The following is a 14,265-nucleotide window of genomic DNA, read 5'->3' as shown; positions in this document are numbered from 1 at the left end:
AAGATACTAATAGTTTAAACAAAAAAGGTAAGTGAGCTGCATAACTAGTTAAGGGTTTACCGTATTTTTCACTCCGTAAGACACATTCCCCCCCCAAAAAGTGGAGGGGAAAATGCCCATGTGTCTTATAAAGCGAAAAATACAGTATTTTATTAAATATTTTAACACACCATTTGGTTCAGAATATTTTTTTTCTTATTTTCCTCCTTAAAACCCCAGGTGTGTCTTATGGTCAGGTCCGTCTTATGGAGCAAAACATACAGTACATCTTGTGCTAAAAATGAACTTTACAACTCTGATACAAATATATAAATTAACTACATATGACCATCGATATAAAAGTATAAGTCATCTTGCCATGCACTTCTAAGACTCAACTTACAAGGTGATGGAGCTGCTCTTCTCAGCTCTTCTTCCTCTGAAGGAAAAGGAAAAAACAGGAGGGAAATATTCTAAATGACTGAACTTCTTTGGAACAGCATATCAGTTGTTCTTATTAGATAATCAATAAGATGCAGGTAGGGAAATCTGCAATAATATAAGTCCCCACCACCTGCAGTAGTAGTTGTGGGTACCTACAAAGAAAAGCCTAAGAAAATAGTAGTATATGATGTCAGGAGACAAAATTTGGGGTAAAAGTTATAGTTTTAGAAAGTGTTAGAATGCTATATACATATAAAAGCACATATAAACACCTGAAATGATAACCAAAAAAATGAACTAAACTCAATTTATTCATTCTTTCACAAACACTATACTGCCCATCTGAAACTCATTTTGAAATTAAGGTTGAACTGAAACTACTTAGCAGAAACTACTTCAAATTGGTGTTATAATCTTTGGACAACTTACTTCATAAAGTAAATTACACTTTACTAACCTTTCTTATTTCCAATGGGAAGATTAGTATTTAATAAAGATGCAAAAGAACTCTGTTTAGATAGCTGAGCCTTAGCTGCTAGAGCATTATTCCATAACGCTTTAATTAACATCGATGCCAAGTACAATGTCTTAAAAAAAAAGAGAAAGAAATTAAAATTAGAAGTTTTGGGCAACATCACAACTGTAATATCCTTTTGACTAACTGAAATGCTAAAAGTAGCAAGCCACAAGTTAAATTATCTGAATCACAAATTTTCACATTACTTAAAAAAAAACCTATGATCATGTTTTGAATAAATTACCTGTTCAGTATGAACACTTGGCTCAAGAGCAGAGACCAGATTAAGTAGATGTCTAAGTGGTACTGGATCCAAATTCTTGATGAGTGAAGGAAATAAGTCATGTATATACCGACTACAATGCTTCAACTACAAAATAAACGTAGAGACAATAGTGAAAAATAATTGCTACATAAATAAATAATATGGTAGCATAAAAGTTACACTGTTATTGTTTGTTAAGTTATATAGTTTTAAAAGCCAAAGCATCTGGTACACAAATATTTTTTAATATGCCGGTAAAATGCTAATTACCAAATATAATAAATGGACAGCACATAAAACTGTGAAAATAAAACACCATTTAGGCAGAACTTGATCTTATCCAAACAAATCAAAGCTTAATTTTCTAACTACAAGAGAAAAACCCTCAATAAATAAGTTTCTGAACTCTAAGTATAAAAAAAATTCCAATTAAATTTATTGACATATCATTAATATAAAAACAACTTAAGCAATAAATTAAAATGTAGGTGGTTACAACTAAAATAATAATTAGGAGACAAACCAATTAAATATTATTTTAAGTGCATTTTATTTTTCATACTAACTGGTTATAAGTATTTATATAACATGCTTATTTTATTGGAGTACCCAATAGAAACTTCCTTATAATAAAGGTCTGAATAATAATAAACCAGGAGACAGTCTTCTTTGTTATATTACACAGAATTATGTAATTGTGAGAAAAACTATAGTCACAAAGATATGACTATTAAATATTACAAAATAAGTATCTTTTATAGCCACAAATCTGCTAACTTCTAAATCAAGTTAGAGCAACAAATATGACTAGGAGAGTAATTCTCAATTTGAGGGCTCCAAAGGTAAAAAGCTGAAATATGCTATTTATCTTCAATACGTAAAAAGTCTGTAAGAGGCCTGGCTTGTGGTGGCACGGTGAATCAAGGGTCGACCTGGAACACTGAAATCTCGGGTTCCAAACTTGAGGCTTGCCTAGTCAAGACACATATGGGAGTTGATGCTTCCTGCTCAACACAATAGGAAACTTCCTTATAATAAAGAAGTTCCCTTCTCTCTCTCTCTCTTTCTCCTCTCTAAAATAAATCTTTAAGAAAAAAAGTCTGTAAGAAATGTAACTTTCTCTATTCTAAAGCTTTGAATTTATCTTCAGGAATAAATCATATGAACTCTTCTGTTTCCCCTTTCAAGGTAAGTACACACAACTTAATTTTGAAAGAGAAGATGAAATTAATAACATTGAAGAAATCCCTCTATGTCAGGGTAACTTCTTACAAACTACATTAATTACTTTAATCCTACTATTTAATTCAACACTACTGACTATCCACTAAAAAAAGAAAAACAAAAACAAAACCTGCAGGACTTCAAGACTAAAAATATCATTTGATTTTATAAGAAGTAAATCATCAATTTTAAGCATGCCACTTTTTATAGATCTTACCTAAGAATGTTCAATTTTAATATAGTATTATAGACTACATAGTTTATACTTGCTTTTTGACAAGTAAATACTAGATTATAAGTTTCGTAATTAAAATGTGATAAAAACATAGTACATAAGTTTCTGACTTGCTGCCCATTTAATCATTAATAAAATGGGATTTCCACAATCTTAGTTTTTATGATCAAATACTTTATTGTTTATCTTTTTTTTTTTTTTTTTTTTTTTTTTGTATTTTTCTGAAGCTGGAAACGGGGAGAGACAGTCAGACAGACTCCCGCATGCGCCCGACCGGGATCCACCCGGCACGCCCACCAGGGGGCGATGCCCTGCCCCTCCGGGGCGTCACTCTGCCGCGACCAGAGCCACTCTAGCGCCTGGGGCAGAGGCCAAGGAGCCATCCCCAGCGCCCGGGCCATCTTTGCTCCAATGGAGCCTCGGCTGCGGGAGGGGAAGAGAGAGACAGAGAGGAAGGAGGAGGCGGGGGTGGAGAAGCAAATGAGCGCTTCTCCTATGTGCCCTGGCCGGGAATCGAACCCGGGTCCCCCGCACGCCAGGCCGTCGCTCTACCGCTGAGCCAACCGGCCAGGGCCTTTATTGTTTATCTTTAAGTAACAAGACCCTTGAAAGATAATTATGTAATCTGATCACGAAGACAAAAAAACCCAAAACAAACAAAAAATCACATGAGGCTTTTATGTAGGTGCACATTATGAAAAAAAATTCAAAAACTACAGGGAAAAATATTGACTGCATGGCTTGAGTCCTAGTAAAGATGACAGTGTTGCCTGACCTGTGGTGGCACAGTGGATAGAGCACTAACCTAGAATACTGAGGTCATTGGTTCAAGATCCTGGGCTTGCTCAGTTAAAGCATGTAACAACAAGCAAGAAGCCAAGCAATGAACAATTCAACTGAAGCAACTATGAGTTGATACTTCTTGCTCCCTCTCCTCTCTCTGTAAAAATCAATCAATAAATCTTAAAAAAAAAAAAAAAAAAAGACGACAGCCTGACCTTTGGTGGCACAGTGGATAAAGCATTGACCTGGAATGCTGAGTTTGCTGGTTCAAAACACCAGGCTTGCCCAGTCAAGGCACATATGAGAAGCAAATACTATGAGTTGACACTTACTGCTCCTCCCCCCTCTTTTCTCCCTCTCTCTAAAACTAATTAAAAAAAAAAGGACAGTGTGAAGCTAGACTCTTCTTCATTTATCAAAAAAAAGAGAGAGAAGAATGTCAGGGAAAATGGCAGAGCAGGAAGTGGCAGAAATCCATCTCTGTACCAAGACAGCAATTTTAGTTACAGTAACTGATATAACTATTCTGAAACTCTAGAGTAAATATGAACTCTTGTGCTTCCAAAAGAAAGTTTGGCCAGTAAACTGCAATTACTATCGGCCAGTTCCAGTGTGATGGCAGTAACCCATTCAGGCAGGCGGCTGTGGGAACAGCAATATATGATTGTGATGTAGTTTGCTGAAGTCACTGTAGGCAATAATGATACTGTACTCCAAATAACAATTTTCTGTTCTGACTATAGATTCCTACATCTGATTGGTGAGGTGCAGGCACAGAACCGGGCTGGCAACACTTCAACCCAAAATAAGTTAGAATGACTAGTAGGAAATTTAAAGAGCCATAGAAGGTTTTATTGCACATTCAATATGAACTGTATGTAGGAGAGTTTAGAAAGGCACTACACGTTCTAAAGACAAGACACAGGCTCAGAAAACATGTGAGAAGACCATAAACAACAGAAATACTCTAACAACAATAAAAACAAGAGCACACTTTGAGAAAAGAAGACAATCACATTTCTGAGCTGACACATCACGAAATTCCAATGTCCAGTTTTCAACCAAAAGAAAGAAAGAGAAAGCTAGCCACAATTTAGAAAAAGAAACATGAATACATGGTCCATTTAAGTGAATAATTCAACAGTATGTACCCAAGGAAGCCCATCCACTGTATTTACTAGACCAAGGGTCGGGAACCTTTTTGGCTGAGAGAGCCATGAATGAAATATTAAAATGTAATTCCGTGAGAGCCATGCAATATGTTTAACACTAAATACAAGTAAATGTGTGCATTTTATGTAAGACCAACACTCTTAAAGTACAATAAGTCTCTGAATTCTTTTTTTTTTTTTTTTTTCCATTTTTCTGAAGCTGGAAACAGGGAGAGACAGTCAGACAGACTCCCGCATGCGCCCGACGGGGATCCACCCGGCACGCCCACCAGGGGCGACGCTCTGCCCACCAGGGGGCGATGCTCTGCCCATCCTGGGCGTCGCCATGTTGCGACTAGAGCCACTCTAGCGCCTGAGGCAGAGGCCACAGAGACATCCCCAGCGCCCGGGCCATCTTTGCTCCAATGGAGCCTTGGCTGCGGGAGGGGAAGAGAGAGACAGAGAGGAAAGCGCGGCGGAGGGGTGGAGAAGCAAATGGGCGCTTCTCCTGTGTGCCCTGGCCGGGAATCGAACGCTAGGCCGACGCTCTACCGCTGAGCCATCCGGCCAGGGCTCTGAATTCTTTTTAATAACTTTGTTATGCTTTTGCTAACCAATGATGAATAAAGTACTTCTTACCATTAATGCGACTTCTGGTGCTGCATGGTATTGCTGATGGCTTTGTAGTCCGGTTGATATGTAGTAAGGTTAAGCTTCATGCAGGTGTTGAGACTTTCATCCGTTAAATGTGATCGTAGGTTGGTCTTAATGTTCTTTAGATGTGAAAAAGACTGCTCACATGCGTAAGTAGAGCCAAACATTGTTAGTACAGCAATATTCACATGCTGCAGTGTGTGTGGTATGTGACAGGAAGCACTTTCCAAGTCTTGACAATCAGCTGGTCCACGGGTTAACGTTTTTCCATTTTTTCCCACCTGTGTTTGCTCGCCAACTCTGCTTGCTGTCGTGCAAGTCTTTCCAAATCTTCATTCAGTGACTTGAACTTATTCACCCACATGTCTGAGGCCCTCAGGTCAGCAGCTTGTACCTCAAAATCTCTGACAGAGATACCGGGGATGTAACTCAGGTCGGCGCTGTCCACTGCACACTCATGTGGATGGGTGATGAACTTAAAAAGACGAGTGTGCTCACGAAATTCTCCAATTTGAATGACTGCGCTTTGAATGACTGCAGGAGATTAGTGTGAAGCCCGCTAGCTGCTGGAGATCAAGATGTTGAACAGGGTCACTTGCTGTGCATGTATCTTTAAACTCTCCCAGTTTTTCAAAGTGTAGTAAACGGCCTGTTTCAATGTCGGCAATGAAGAATTCCACCTTGTTTTCAAACGCAAACACTGCTTGTTGAAGGGATAAGACTGTATTTCCAATGCCTTGCATTTTCACATTAAGCTGGTTCAGATGTTCAGTCATGTCCACGAGATAGTAGAACTTCAGGAGCCACTCAGTGTTAGCTAACTCAGGATGCTCCATGTTTCAAATTTCAAGAAAAGTCTGGATTTTGCTCAGACAAGTGGTGAAACGGCTAAGCACCTTCCCTCTTGACAACCAATGCACATTGCTGTGCAGAAGCAGACCAGGATAATTATTCCCAACTTCATCCAGCAGTGTTTTAAACTGGTGATCATTTAAAGCTCAGGCAACAATACAATTAACCACCCTAATGACCAGCGACATCACCTCACCAAGCTGCTCACCACACATCTGAGCACAAAGCACCTCCTGATGTAGGATGCAGTGAAAACCTAGGATGGGTCTCTTTTCATGTTCACAAAGAAGTGCTATGAATCCTCTGTTTTTCCTCACCATGTATGGAGCACCATCAGTACACACCGAAATAAGTTTATCCATCGGTAGATTTTTTTCTTTAGTGAACTCAGTGAAAGACTTGAACAAATCCTCCCCTCTTGTTGTCTCTTTCATAGGCAAAACAGCAAAATTTTCCTAACATAGTGTGTCATCAACAGCATATCTTGTAATCACGCTGAACTGGGATAAATAGCTTCCGTCTGTTGACTCATCCAAAGCGAGAGAAAAGAATGGTGCTGCATTTATGTCCTTCACTGTGTTGCCTCAATTTGATTTGCCATCATGATGGTACGATTGTGAACAGTTCTTGCCGACAGAGGCATGTCTTTTATTCATTTGATTATTCTTATCCTGTCCGAAAAGTCATCAAAAAGTTCACTGGCAACATCAAGCATGAATGTTTTGGCATACTCCCCATCTGTGAATGGCTTTCTCTTTCTCACAATTGCTAAAGCACCAGCAAAGCTAGCTGAATTCCAGTCACCTGTTGGGTCCAAACACGGAGTTGCTGCTGACTAGCTTGCACTCTGCACAGTAGCTCTTGACATGCTTTCTTCCTGCTGTCCCCCGCTGGATATTTCGATGCAAATGTAGTATGGCATGTGTCGAAGTGCCGCTTTATATTTGACCATTTCATCAATGCAATTTTATCATTGCATACTAGACACACTGCAGAACCTGCTCTCTCCACAAAGGGAAATTCCTCTGTCCATTCCTGCTGAAAAGTATGATACTCCTCATCTTTTTTTTTTCTTTTAGCCATCTTCTTCATCAAAAGGGTTTCTGCAATTAGCTAGCTAACTACTTGATTAAAAGGAGGGAAATTTACTTCCTGACCTCACAACGACCCATGTACATTATGCATTATCTAATAAAAATTTGGTGTTGTCCTGGAGGACAGCTGTGATTGGCTCCAGTCAACCGCAACCATGAACAGGAGTGGTAGGAAATAAATAAACTGTAATACATGAGAATGTTTTATATTTTTAACATTTTTTTTATTAAAGATTTGTCTGCGAGCCAGATGCAGCCATCAAAAGAGCCACATCTAGCTTGCGAGCCATAGGTTCCCGACCCCTGTACTAGACTAACATTTTAAAACACCTGCCTTAAAATTGTTCAAAAGGGCCCTGGCCGGTTGGCTCAGCGGTAGAGCGTCAGCCCGGCATGTGGAATCCCGGATTCGATTCCTGGTCAGGGCACACAGGAGAAGAGCCCATCTGCTTCTCCACCCTTCCCTCCCTCTCCTTCCTCTTTATCTCTTTCTTCCCCTCCCACAGCCAAGGCTCCATTGGAACAAAGTTGCCCTGGGTGCTCAGGATGACTCCATGGCTTCTGCCTCAAGTGCTAGAATGACTCCAGCTGTTATGGAGCAATGCCCCAGATGGGCAGAGCATCGCCACCTGGTGGGCATGCCAGGTGGATCCCAGTTGGGTACATGCGGGAGTCTAACTGCCTCCCCACTTCTAACTTAGGGAAAATACAAAAAAATTAAAAATTTGTCCAAAAGACCTAAAGAAAGAAAGGACAGAAAAAGAATGCCTAACAAAATGAGATTATCATTGGTCCTGGCCAGTTGGCTTAGCATTAGAGCGTTGGCCTGGTGTGTGTATGTCCTGGGTTCAATTCCTGGCCAGAGCACACAGGAGAAGCACCCATCTGATTCTCCACCCTTCCCTCCCTCTCCTTTATCTCTCTTCCCCTCCTGCAGCCAAGGCTCCACTGGAGCAAAGTTGGCCCGGGTGCTCTGAGGATGGCTCCATGGCCTCTGCCTCAGGCACTAGAATGGCTCTGGTTGCAAAAGAGCAACACCCAGATGAGCAGAGCATCGCCCCCTGGTGGGCATGCCGGGATCCCGGATGGACGCATGCGGGAGTCTGTCTCTCTGCCTCCCCACTTCTCACTTCAGAAAAATACAAAAAGAAATAAAATAGACAACATGGGTATCATGAGAGAAATGGCTATTATAATAGCAAAAATAAAATTAAAATCTAAGAATAAGCTTAGTATGAACTAAAATCAGTATACAAATAATTTTGAAATGCTAAATGATACCAAAGAAATGGAATGGCATATTTTATATAGGAAGACAGAACTTCAATTCTCCTCAAATTAAAAACAGAATTTTTAAAGAATTAAGTCAATGCTAAAATTCATGTGGATAAATCTGCAGGACTTAAAAATATCCAACCACAGATTTGAAACCACAAACTTGAAAGTGATCAGCAAACAAACACCTTAAGCTAAGCAAAAGACAACATCAAAGTATAATAGAGCCATAACACAAACAAAAGTCCAATTTTATTAGTACGTAAGATCTCCTATGAAAAGAAAACAAGTTAAGCCCTGGCTGGTTGGCTCAGCGGTAGAGCGTCGGCCTAGCGTGCGGAGGACCCGGGTTTGATTCCCGGCCAGGGCACACAGGAGAAGCGCCCATTTGCTTCTCCACCCCTCCGCCGCGCTTTCCTCTCTGTCTCTCTCTTCCCCTCCCGCAGCGGAGGCTCCATTGGAGCAAGGATGGCCCGGGCGCTGGGGATGGCTCTGTGGCCTCTGCCTCAGGCGCTGGAGTGGCTCTGGTCGCCAACATGGCGACGCTCAGGATGGGCAGAGCATCGCCCCCTGGTGGGCAGAGCGTCGCCCCTGGTGGGCGTGCCGGGTGAATCCCGGTCGGGCGCATGCGGGAGTCTGTCTGACTGTCTCTCCCTGTTTCCAGCTTCAGAAAAAAAAAAAAAAAGAAAAAAAAAAAAAAAGAAAAGAAAACAAGTTAAGCAACTGGTAAACAGCAAAGCTTTTATAAACAGGTATTTCCAAAAAAGAGCACAAAAACAGATTGTTTTTCTTATTTTCTAAGTGAGAGGAGAGGAGATAGAGAAACAGATTCCCGTATGCTTACCGACAGGGATCCACCCACAATCCCCGTCTCAGGCCAATACTCTGCCCATCAGGGGCCATGCTGGCAACCATGCTATTTTTAGCACCTGATGTGGAGGCTCCACAGAGCCATACTCAATGCCCAGGGCCAATGAGCTCAAATCCATTGAGCCATGGCTATGGGAGCAGTAGATGGTGAGGGAAAGAGCAAGAAGTGGGAAAAAGAGGGAGAACAGGGGGGAGTGGAGGGGTGTAGAAGAAGATGGTTGCTTCTCCTGTGTGCCCTAAAAGGAATCGAACCTGGGACATTCACATGCCTGGATAATGCTCTACCACTAAGCTACCTGGCACGGGCTAAAAATGGCTCTTAAACACAAGATTTGCAACCTGCTTCATATAAAATAAATGCAAACTTAAAACATCAAAGATCACCTTTTATCACCAGCAGTTTAGCAAATATCAAGAAATTTCAAACACAATGTTTTGAAGAGAATAAGGAAACAGTACCATCATCACACCAATACCTACCACAAGTAAATCATACATATACTCTAACCTAACAATTCTATTTCTATATAGGAACTAATCCTATTTAATAAATGTACATGGACAAATTGACTATGTTAGAAACCTTTTATTGTATCATTGTGTATAACAGAAAAGATTGGGGGGGAATATGCCTATGAATAAGAACTGATTAAATAAATTAAAGTGCATGTATATATAAGAAATATTATGGAGTTTTTAAAAAAATAGTGCTTGCTGTATTGATATGGAATAATCTCCAGTATAAATTAAGTGAAAAAAGCCAATTCCATTTGATATGCAACATTTGTGGAAAAGAGAAAGACAAGGGAAAAAAATGTTTACAATTAGCTATTTGTATAGAAAACCGGTAAGGCACCAGAGAACTGCATGCCTGGGAGACAGGGGCAGAAGGAGGAAAATGTTTAAATTTAGTTTTTGGATTTTGAACCACGTGCACATATGCATATTCAAAAATTAAAAGGCTAAAACAATAGAAAAAACATACCACAAAGGGTTCAATATACAAATGAAAATAATAGGAAATGTTTCTTAATACACCAACACAGCTTCAGTAAGAACTTCTAATTAATTCACTTCCTTTAATATTACCAGTAATATAGTAGTACGACATATACTCTAGAAACTAGACTTCATAGGTTGCATGCCCAACTTTTCCCACATCTCAGTTTCTTTAGCTATAAAATGGGATAACAGAACTTACCACATAGAGAAGTAAGACACTTAGAACATAATAAATGTAAGCTGTTAATATTACCTGTGCTGCAGCCCAAATGCAATCAATATGCTGAGTACTCAGTCGCCCTTCTGCTGCCAAAAAATTCAAAATCACTTGGCACTGTTTGATAATCTGGAAAAGAAAAATTATTATAGTTAATTTTAAAAAATATTCTTCTGTCTTCATTGAGCAAAGAAGTCATATAATCATTCACAAACCTCAATATGTAAATTTGGTCCAAATATATGCTCTACTACATTGTTGCTTATAAGCCAGTCTGCAAGTTCTTTGGCAATGGATCTAAAATCAAAGGATAAAAACAGTTAATACATTAAGAAATATTACTATCACTTTTACATGTCTATAACACAGACACAGTTGAAAAACTGTACTTGTTCACATAAAAACTATAAAGAAGTGATTATACACATTTAACAGTTTAGATTACTAACCAAAGAATAACAAAATAAGACATGGCAATATTACTTAACTTTGTTTTTTTAAAGATTTTCATTCATTTTTAGAGAGACAGGAGAGAAAGAAAGACAGAAAGGGGGGAGCAGGAAGCATCAACTCCCATATGTGCTTTGACCAGGGAAGCCCAGGGTTTCAAACTGGCAACCTCAGCGTTCCAAGTCGATGCTTTATTCACTGCACCACCACAGGCCAGGCAATACTACTTAACTTTATAAAGAAACAAAAAAATAAGTAAAATCCTGGAAAGTTAAGGTAACTACTCTCACTAGGTACACAGGTGAGAACACAAAGTGTTACAACCTAATAAGCCGTGTATCTTCCTACTCAAGAACTCTGCCTTCCCACTTTTCAATTCTATTGTAGGCAATAAAGTGTTCAGAGAAGGTTTCCCAAAATGATGAGGTAACAGAGTGAAAAAATTATCTCCATGTCAAACTGCAAATCTCCTGCATGATACTAATGAAGACGCCATTAACATGGTCCAAATATGTCAACTGACCGTTCAGAAGTTAGTTACATTTACCAACATCTCATCATTCATCAAAAAAAAGTTCCTATTTTAGAATGGTTTACCCTTCATGTTTTAAATTTTATTTATTTATTTATTTGAAAGAGGGAGAGACAGAAACATCAATCTGTTCCTGTATGAGTACTGAGCAGGAACCGAACCAGCAACCTGTGTGCATAGGGATGATGCTCTAACCATCCAGCCAGGGTAGATTACCCTTTAATTTTTAGACCTAGCAATTCTATTTAAGAGTAATAACTCACTGACTGGCATACAAGTTAACCTATTATGTTAGTTCTACCAGTAAAGTAGTGTGGGTTTATCAGTTGTCTTTTACAACTTTGATATATACATGACATCTAATAAACTGAACAGTTTGAAGACTGCAGTTTAATGAATTAAAACTTAAGCATAGCCTGACCGGGCAGTGGCGCAGTGGATAGAGCATCAGACTGCGATGCGGAGGACCCAGGTTCGAGACCCGGAGGTCGCCAGCTTGAGCACGGGCTCATCTGGTTTGAGCAAAGCTCACCAGCTTGGACCCAAAGGTTGCTGGCTTGAGCAATGGGTTTCTCGGTCTGCTGTGGCCTCACAGTCAAGGCACATATGAGAAAGCAATAATGAACTAAAGTGCCACAATGAAAAACTGATGATTGATGCTTCTCATCTCTCTCTGTTCCTGTCTGTCTGTCCCTATCTATCCCTCTCTGACTCTCGCTCTGTCTCTGTAAAACAAAAACAAAAACAAAAAAAACCTTAAGCATATACCTATAAATCCATCACCACCACCAAGACAACAAACATATAACCCCAAAAGTTTCTCTATGCCCCTTTGTAATCCATCCCCTTTCCAGCCCCCACACCACCAATCCCCAGATAGTGACCTGCTTTCTATTATGGTTTTCATTTTCTAAAGTTTTATGAAAAAAAGTAATACAGTATGTATTCTCTTTTAAATCTGGCTTCTTTTACTCAACGTAAGATTTACCCATTATTTTGCATTTACAACAGCCATTGATTCCTAGGGTTTTGGCAATTGTGACTAAAGCTGCTATAAATATTCATGTGCAGGGTTTTTCCGTGGTGGTAAGTTTTCCACTCCTTTGGATAAGTTTCAGCAAGTATGATTGCTGAATCACATGATGAGATGTTGAGTTTTGTATGAAACTGCCAATCTGTCTTCCAAAGTAGTTGTGCCTTCTTGTATTCCTACCAGCAATGAATGAGATTTCCCGTTGATCTACATCCTGTCAGCATTTATTGGTATAAGTATTCTGGATTTTGTACATTCTAATAGGTATATAATGGAATCTCATTGTTATTTTAATTTGCATTTCCCTGATGAAGAGGATGTGGAATATCTTGACATATATTTATTTGCCAAATGTACATCTTCTTTGATCTGTTAAAGTCTTTGGTATATTTTTAATAGGGTTGTTTGTTTTCTAATTGTTGAATTTTAAGAGTTCTTTGTATATTTTGGATAACAGTCCTTAATCAGATGTGTCTTTTGCAAATATTTTCCCCTGTATGTGACTTGTCTTCTTATACTCTTGACACTGTCTTTAGCAGAGCAGGACTTTTAATTTTAATAAAGACAAGCTTATCAATTCTTTCTTTTATGAATCATAGTCTTGTTTCCAAAAGATCACCACCATACCCAAGACCATCTAGGTTTTCTCCTATATTATCTTCTAGGAGTTTTATAGTTTTGCATTTTATGTTTCTGGGTTTTGGGGTTTTTTAATTTTATTTATTGATTTTAGAGAAAGCAGAGAAAGACAGAGAAAAGTGGTGGAGAATGAGAGGAAAGTATCAATTCATAGTTGTTGCTTTTTATTTGCTTTGACCAGGCAAGCCCAGGGTTTCGAACTGATGACCTCAGCATTCCAAGTTGATGGTTTACCCACTGCATCCCCCATAGATCTGGCTGCATTTTATGTTTAAAAATGTGTAATCCACTTGCATTAATTTTTGTGGAAAGTGTAAGGTCTGTGTCTAGATTATTTTACTTGTGGTTAGCCAACTGTTTTAGCACCACTTGTTGAAAAGACTATCTTTGCTTCATTGTACCACCTTTGCTCCTTTGTCAAAGATCAGTGGACTATAAATGGTTCTATTTCTGACCTCTCTATCCCATCCCATTGATCTGTCTATGCCAGGGATAGTCAACCTTTTTATACCTACTGTCCACTTTTGTATCTATGTTAGTAGTAAAATTTCTAAACGCTCACCGGTTCCACAGTAATGGTGATTTATAAAGTAGGGAAGTAATTTTACTTTATAAAATTTATAAAGCAGAGTTACAGCAAGTTAAAGCATATAATAATTACTTACCAAGTACTTTATGTCGGATTTTCGATAAGTTTGGAAGACTAAATCTTTATAAAACAACTTACTATAGTTAAATCTATCTTTTTAGAATCAGTTTATAAATGTCCTCAAAATAACTTTCTGGGATTATGACTGCGGTTACACTAAATCTACAGGTCAAGTTGAAAAGAACTGGTATCTTTAAATTTTTATTTTCTAACATGGAATATCTTTCCATTTATTTAGTTCTTCTTTGGTATCTTACATTAGAATTTTCTACTTATATAATACTTGTCCATATTTTGTTAGATTGACTCCTAAGTATTTCATTTTTGTGGTACTAATGTAAATGGTATTGTACTATATTTTAAATTTCAAATTCCTTTTGTTAATAACTGCTATATAGGA

The 14,265-nt window shown here is 38.8% G+C and overlaps 1 protein-coding gene across 2 annotated transcripts in view; it reads right to left on the bottom strand.

Annotated features, from left to right (window-relative positions):
- The window catches only part of USP34 (ubiquitin specific peptidase 34), a 307,835-nt gene that overhangs the window by 191,318 nt on the left and 102,252 nt on the right, over positions 1-14,265 (bottom strand). For both annotated transcript variants that reach the window (XM_066378190.1, XM_066378191.1), the window contains exons 9-13: positions 10,778-10,859; positions 10,599-10,691; positions 1,185-1,310; positions 881-1,010; positions 383-418 (exon numbers count right to left, since the gene is read on the bottom strand). In XM_066378190.1, coding sequence (XP_066234287.1) covers positions 383-418; positions 881-1,010; positions 1,185-1,310; positions 10,599-10,691; positions 10,778-10,859 — 467 coding nt within the window. The remainder of the gene's footprint in view (positions 1-382; positions 419-880; positions 1,011-1,184; positions 1,311-10,598; positions 10,692-10,777; positions 10,860-14,265) is intronic.

The sequence above is a fragment of the Saccopteryx leptura genome, chromosome 3 (assembly GCF_036850995.1).
Source record: "Saccopteryx leptura isolate mSacLep1 chromosome 3, mSacLep1_pri_phased_curated, whole genome shotgun sequence".
NCBI lineage: Eukaryota > Metazoa > Chordata > Mammalia > Chiroptera > Emballonuridae > Saccopteryx > Saccopteryx leptura.
This window is presented reverse-complemented; position numbering and strand designations above follow the sequence as displayed.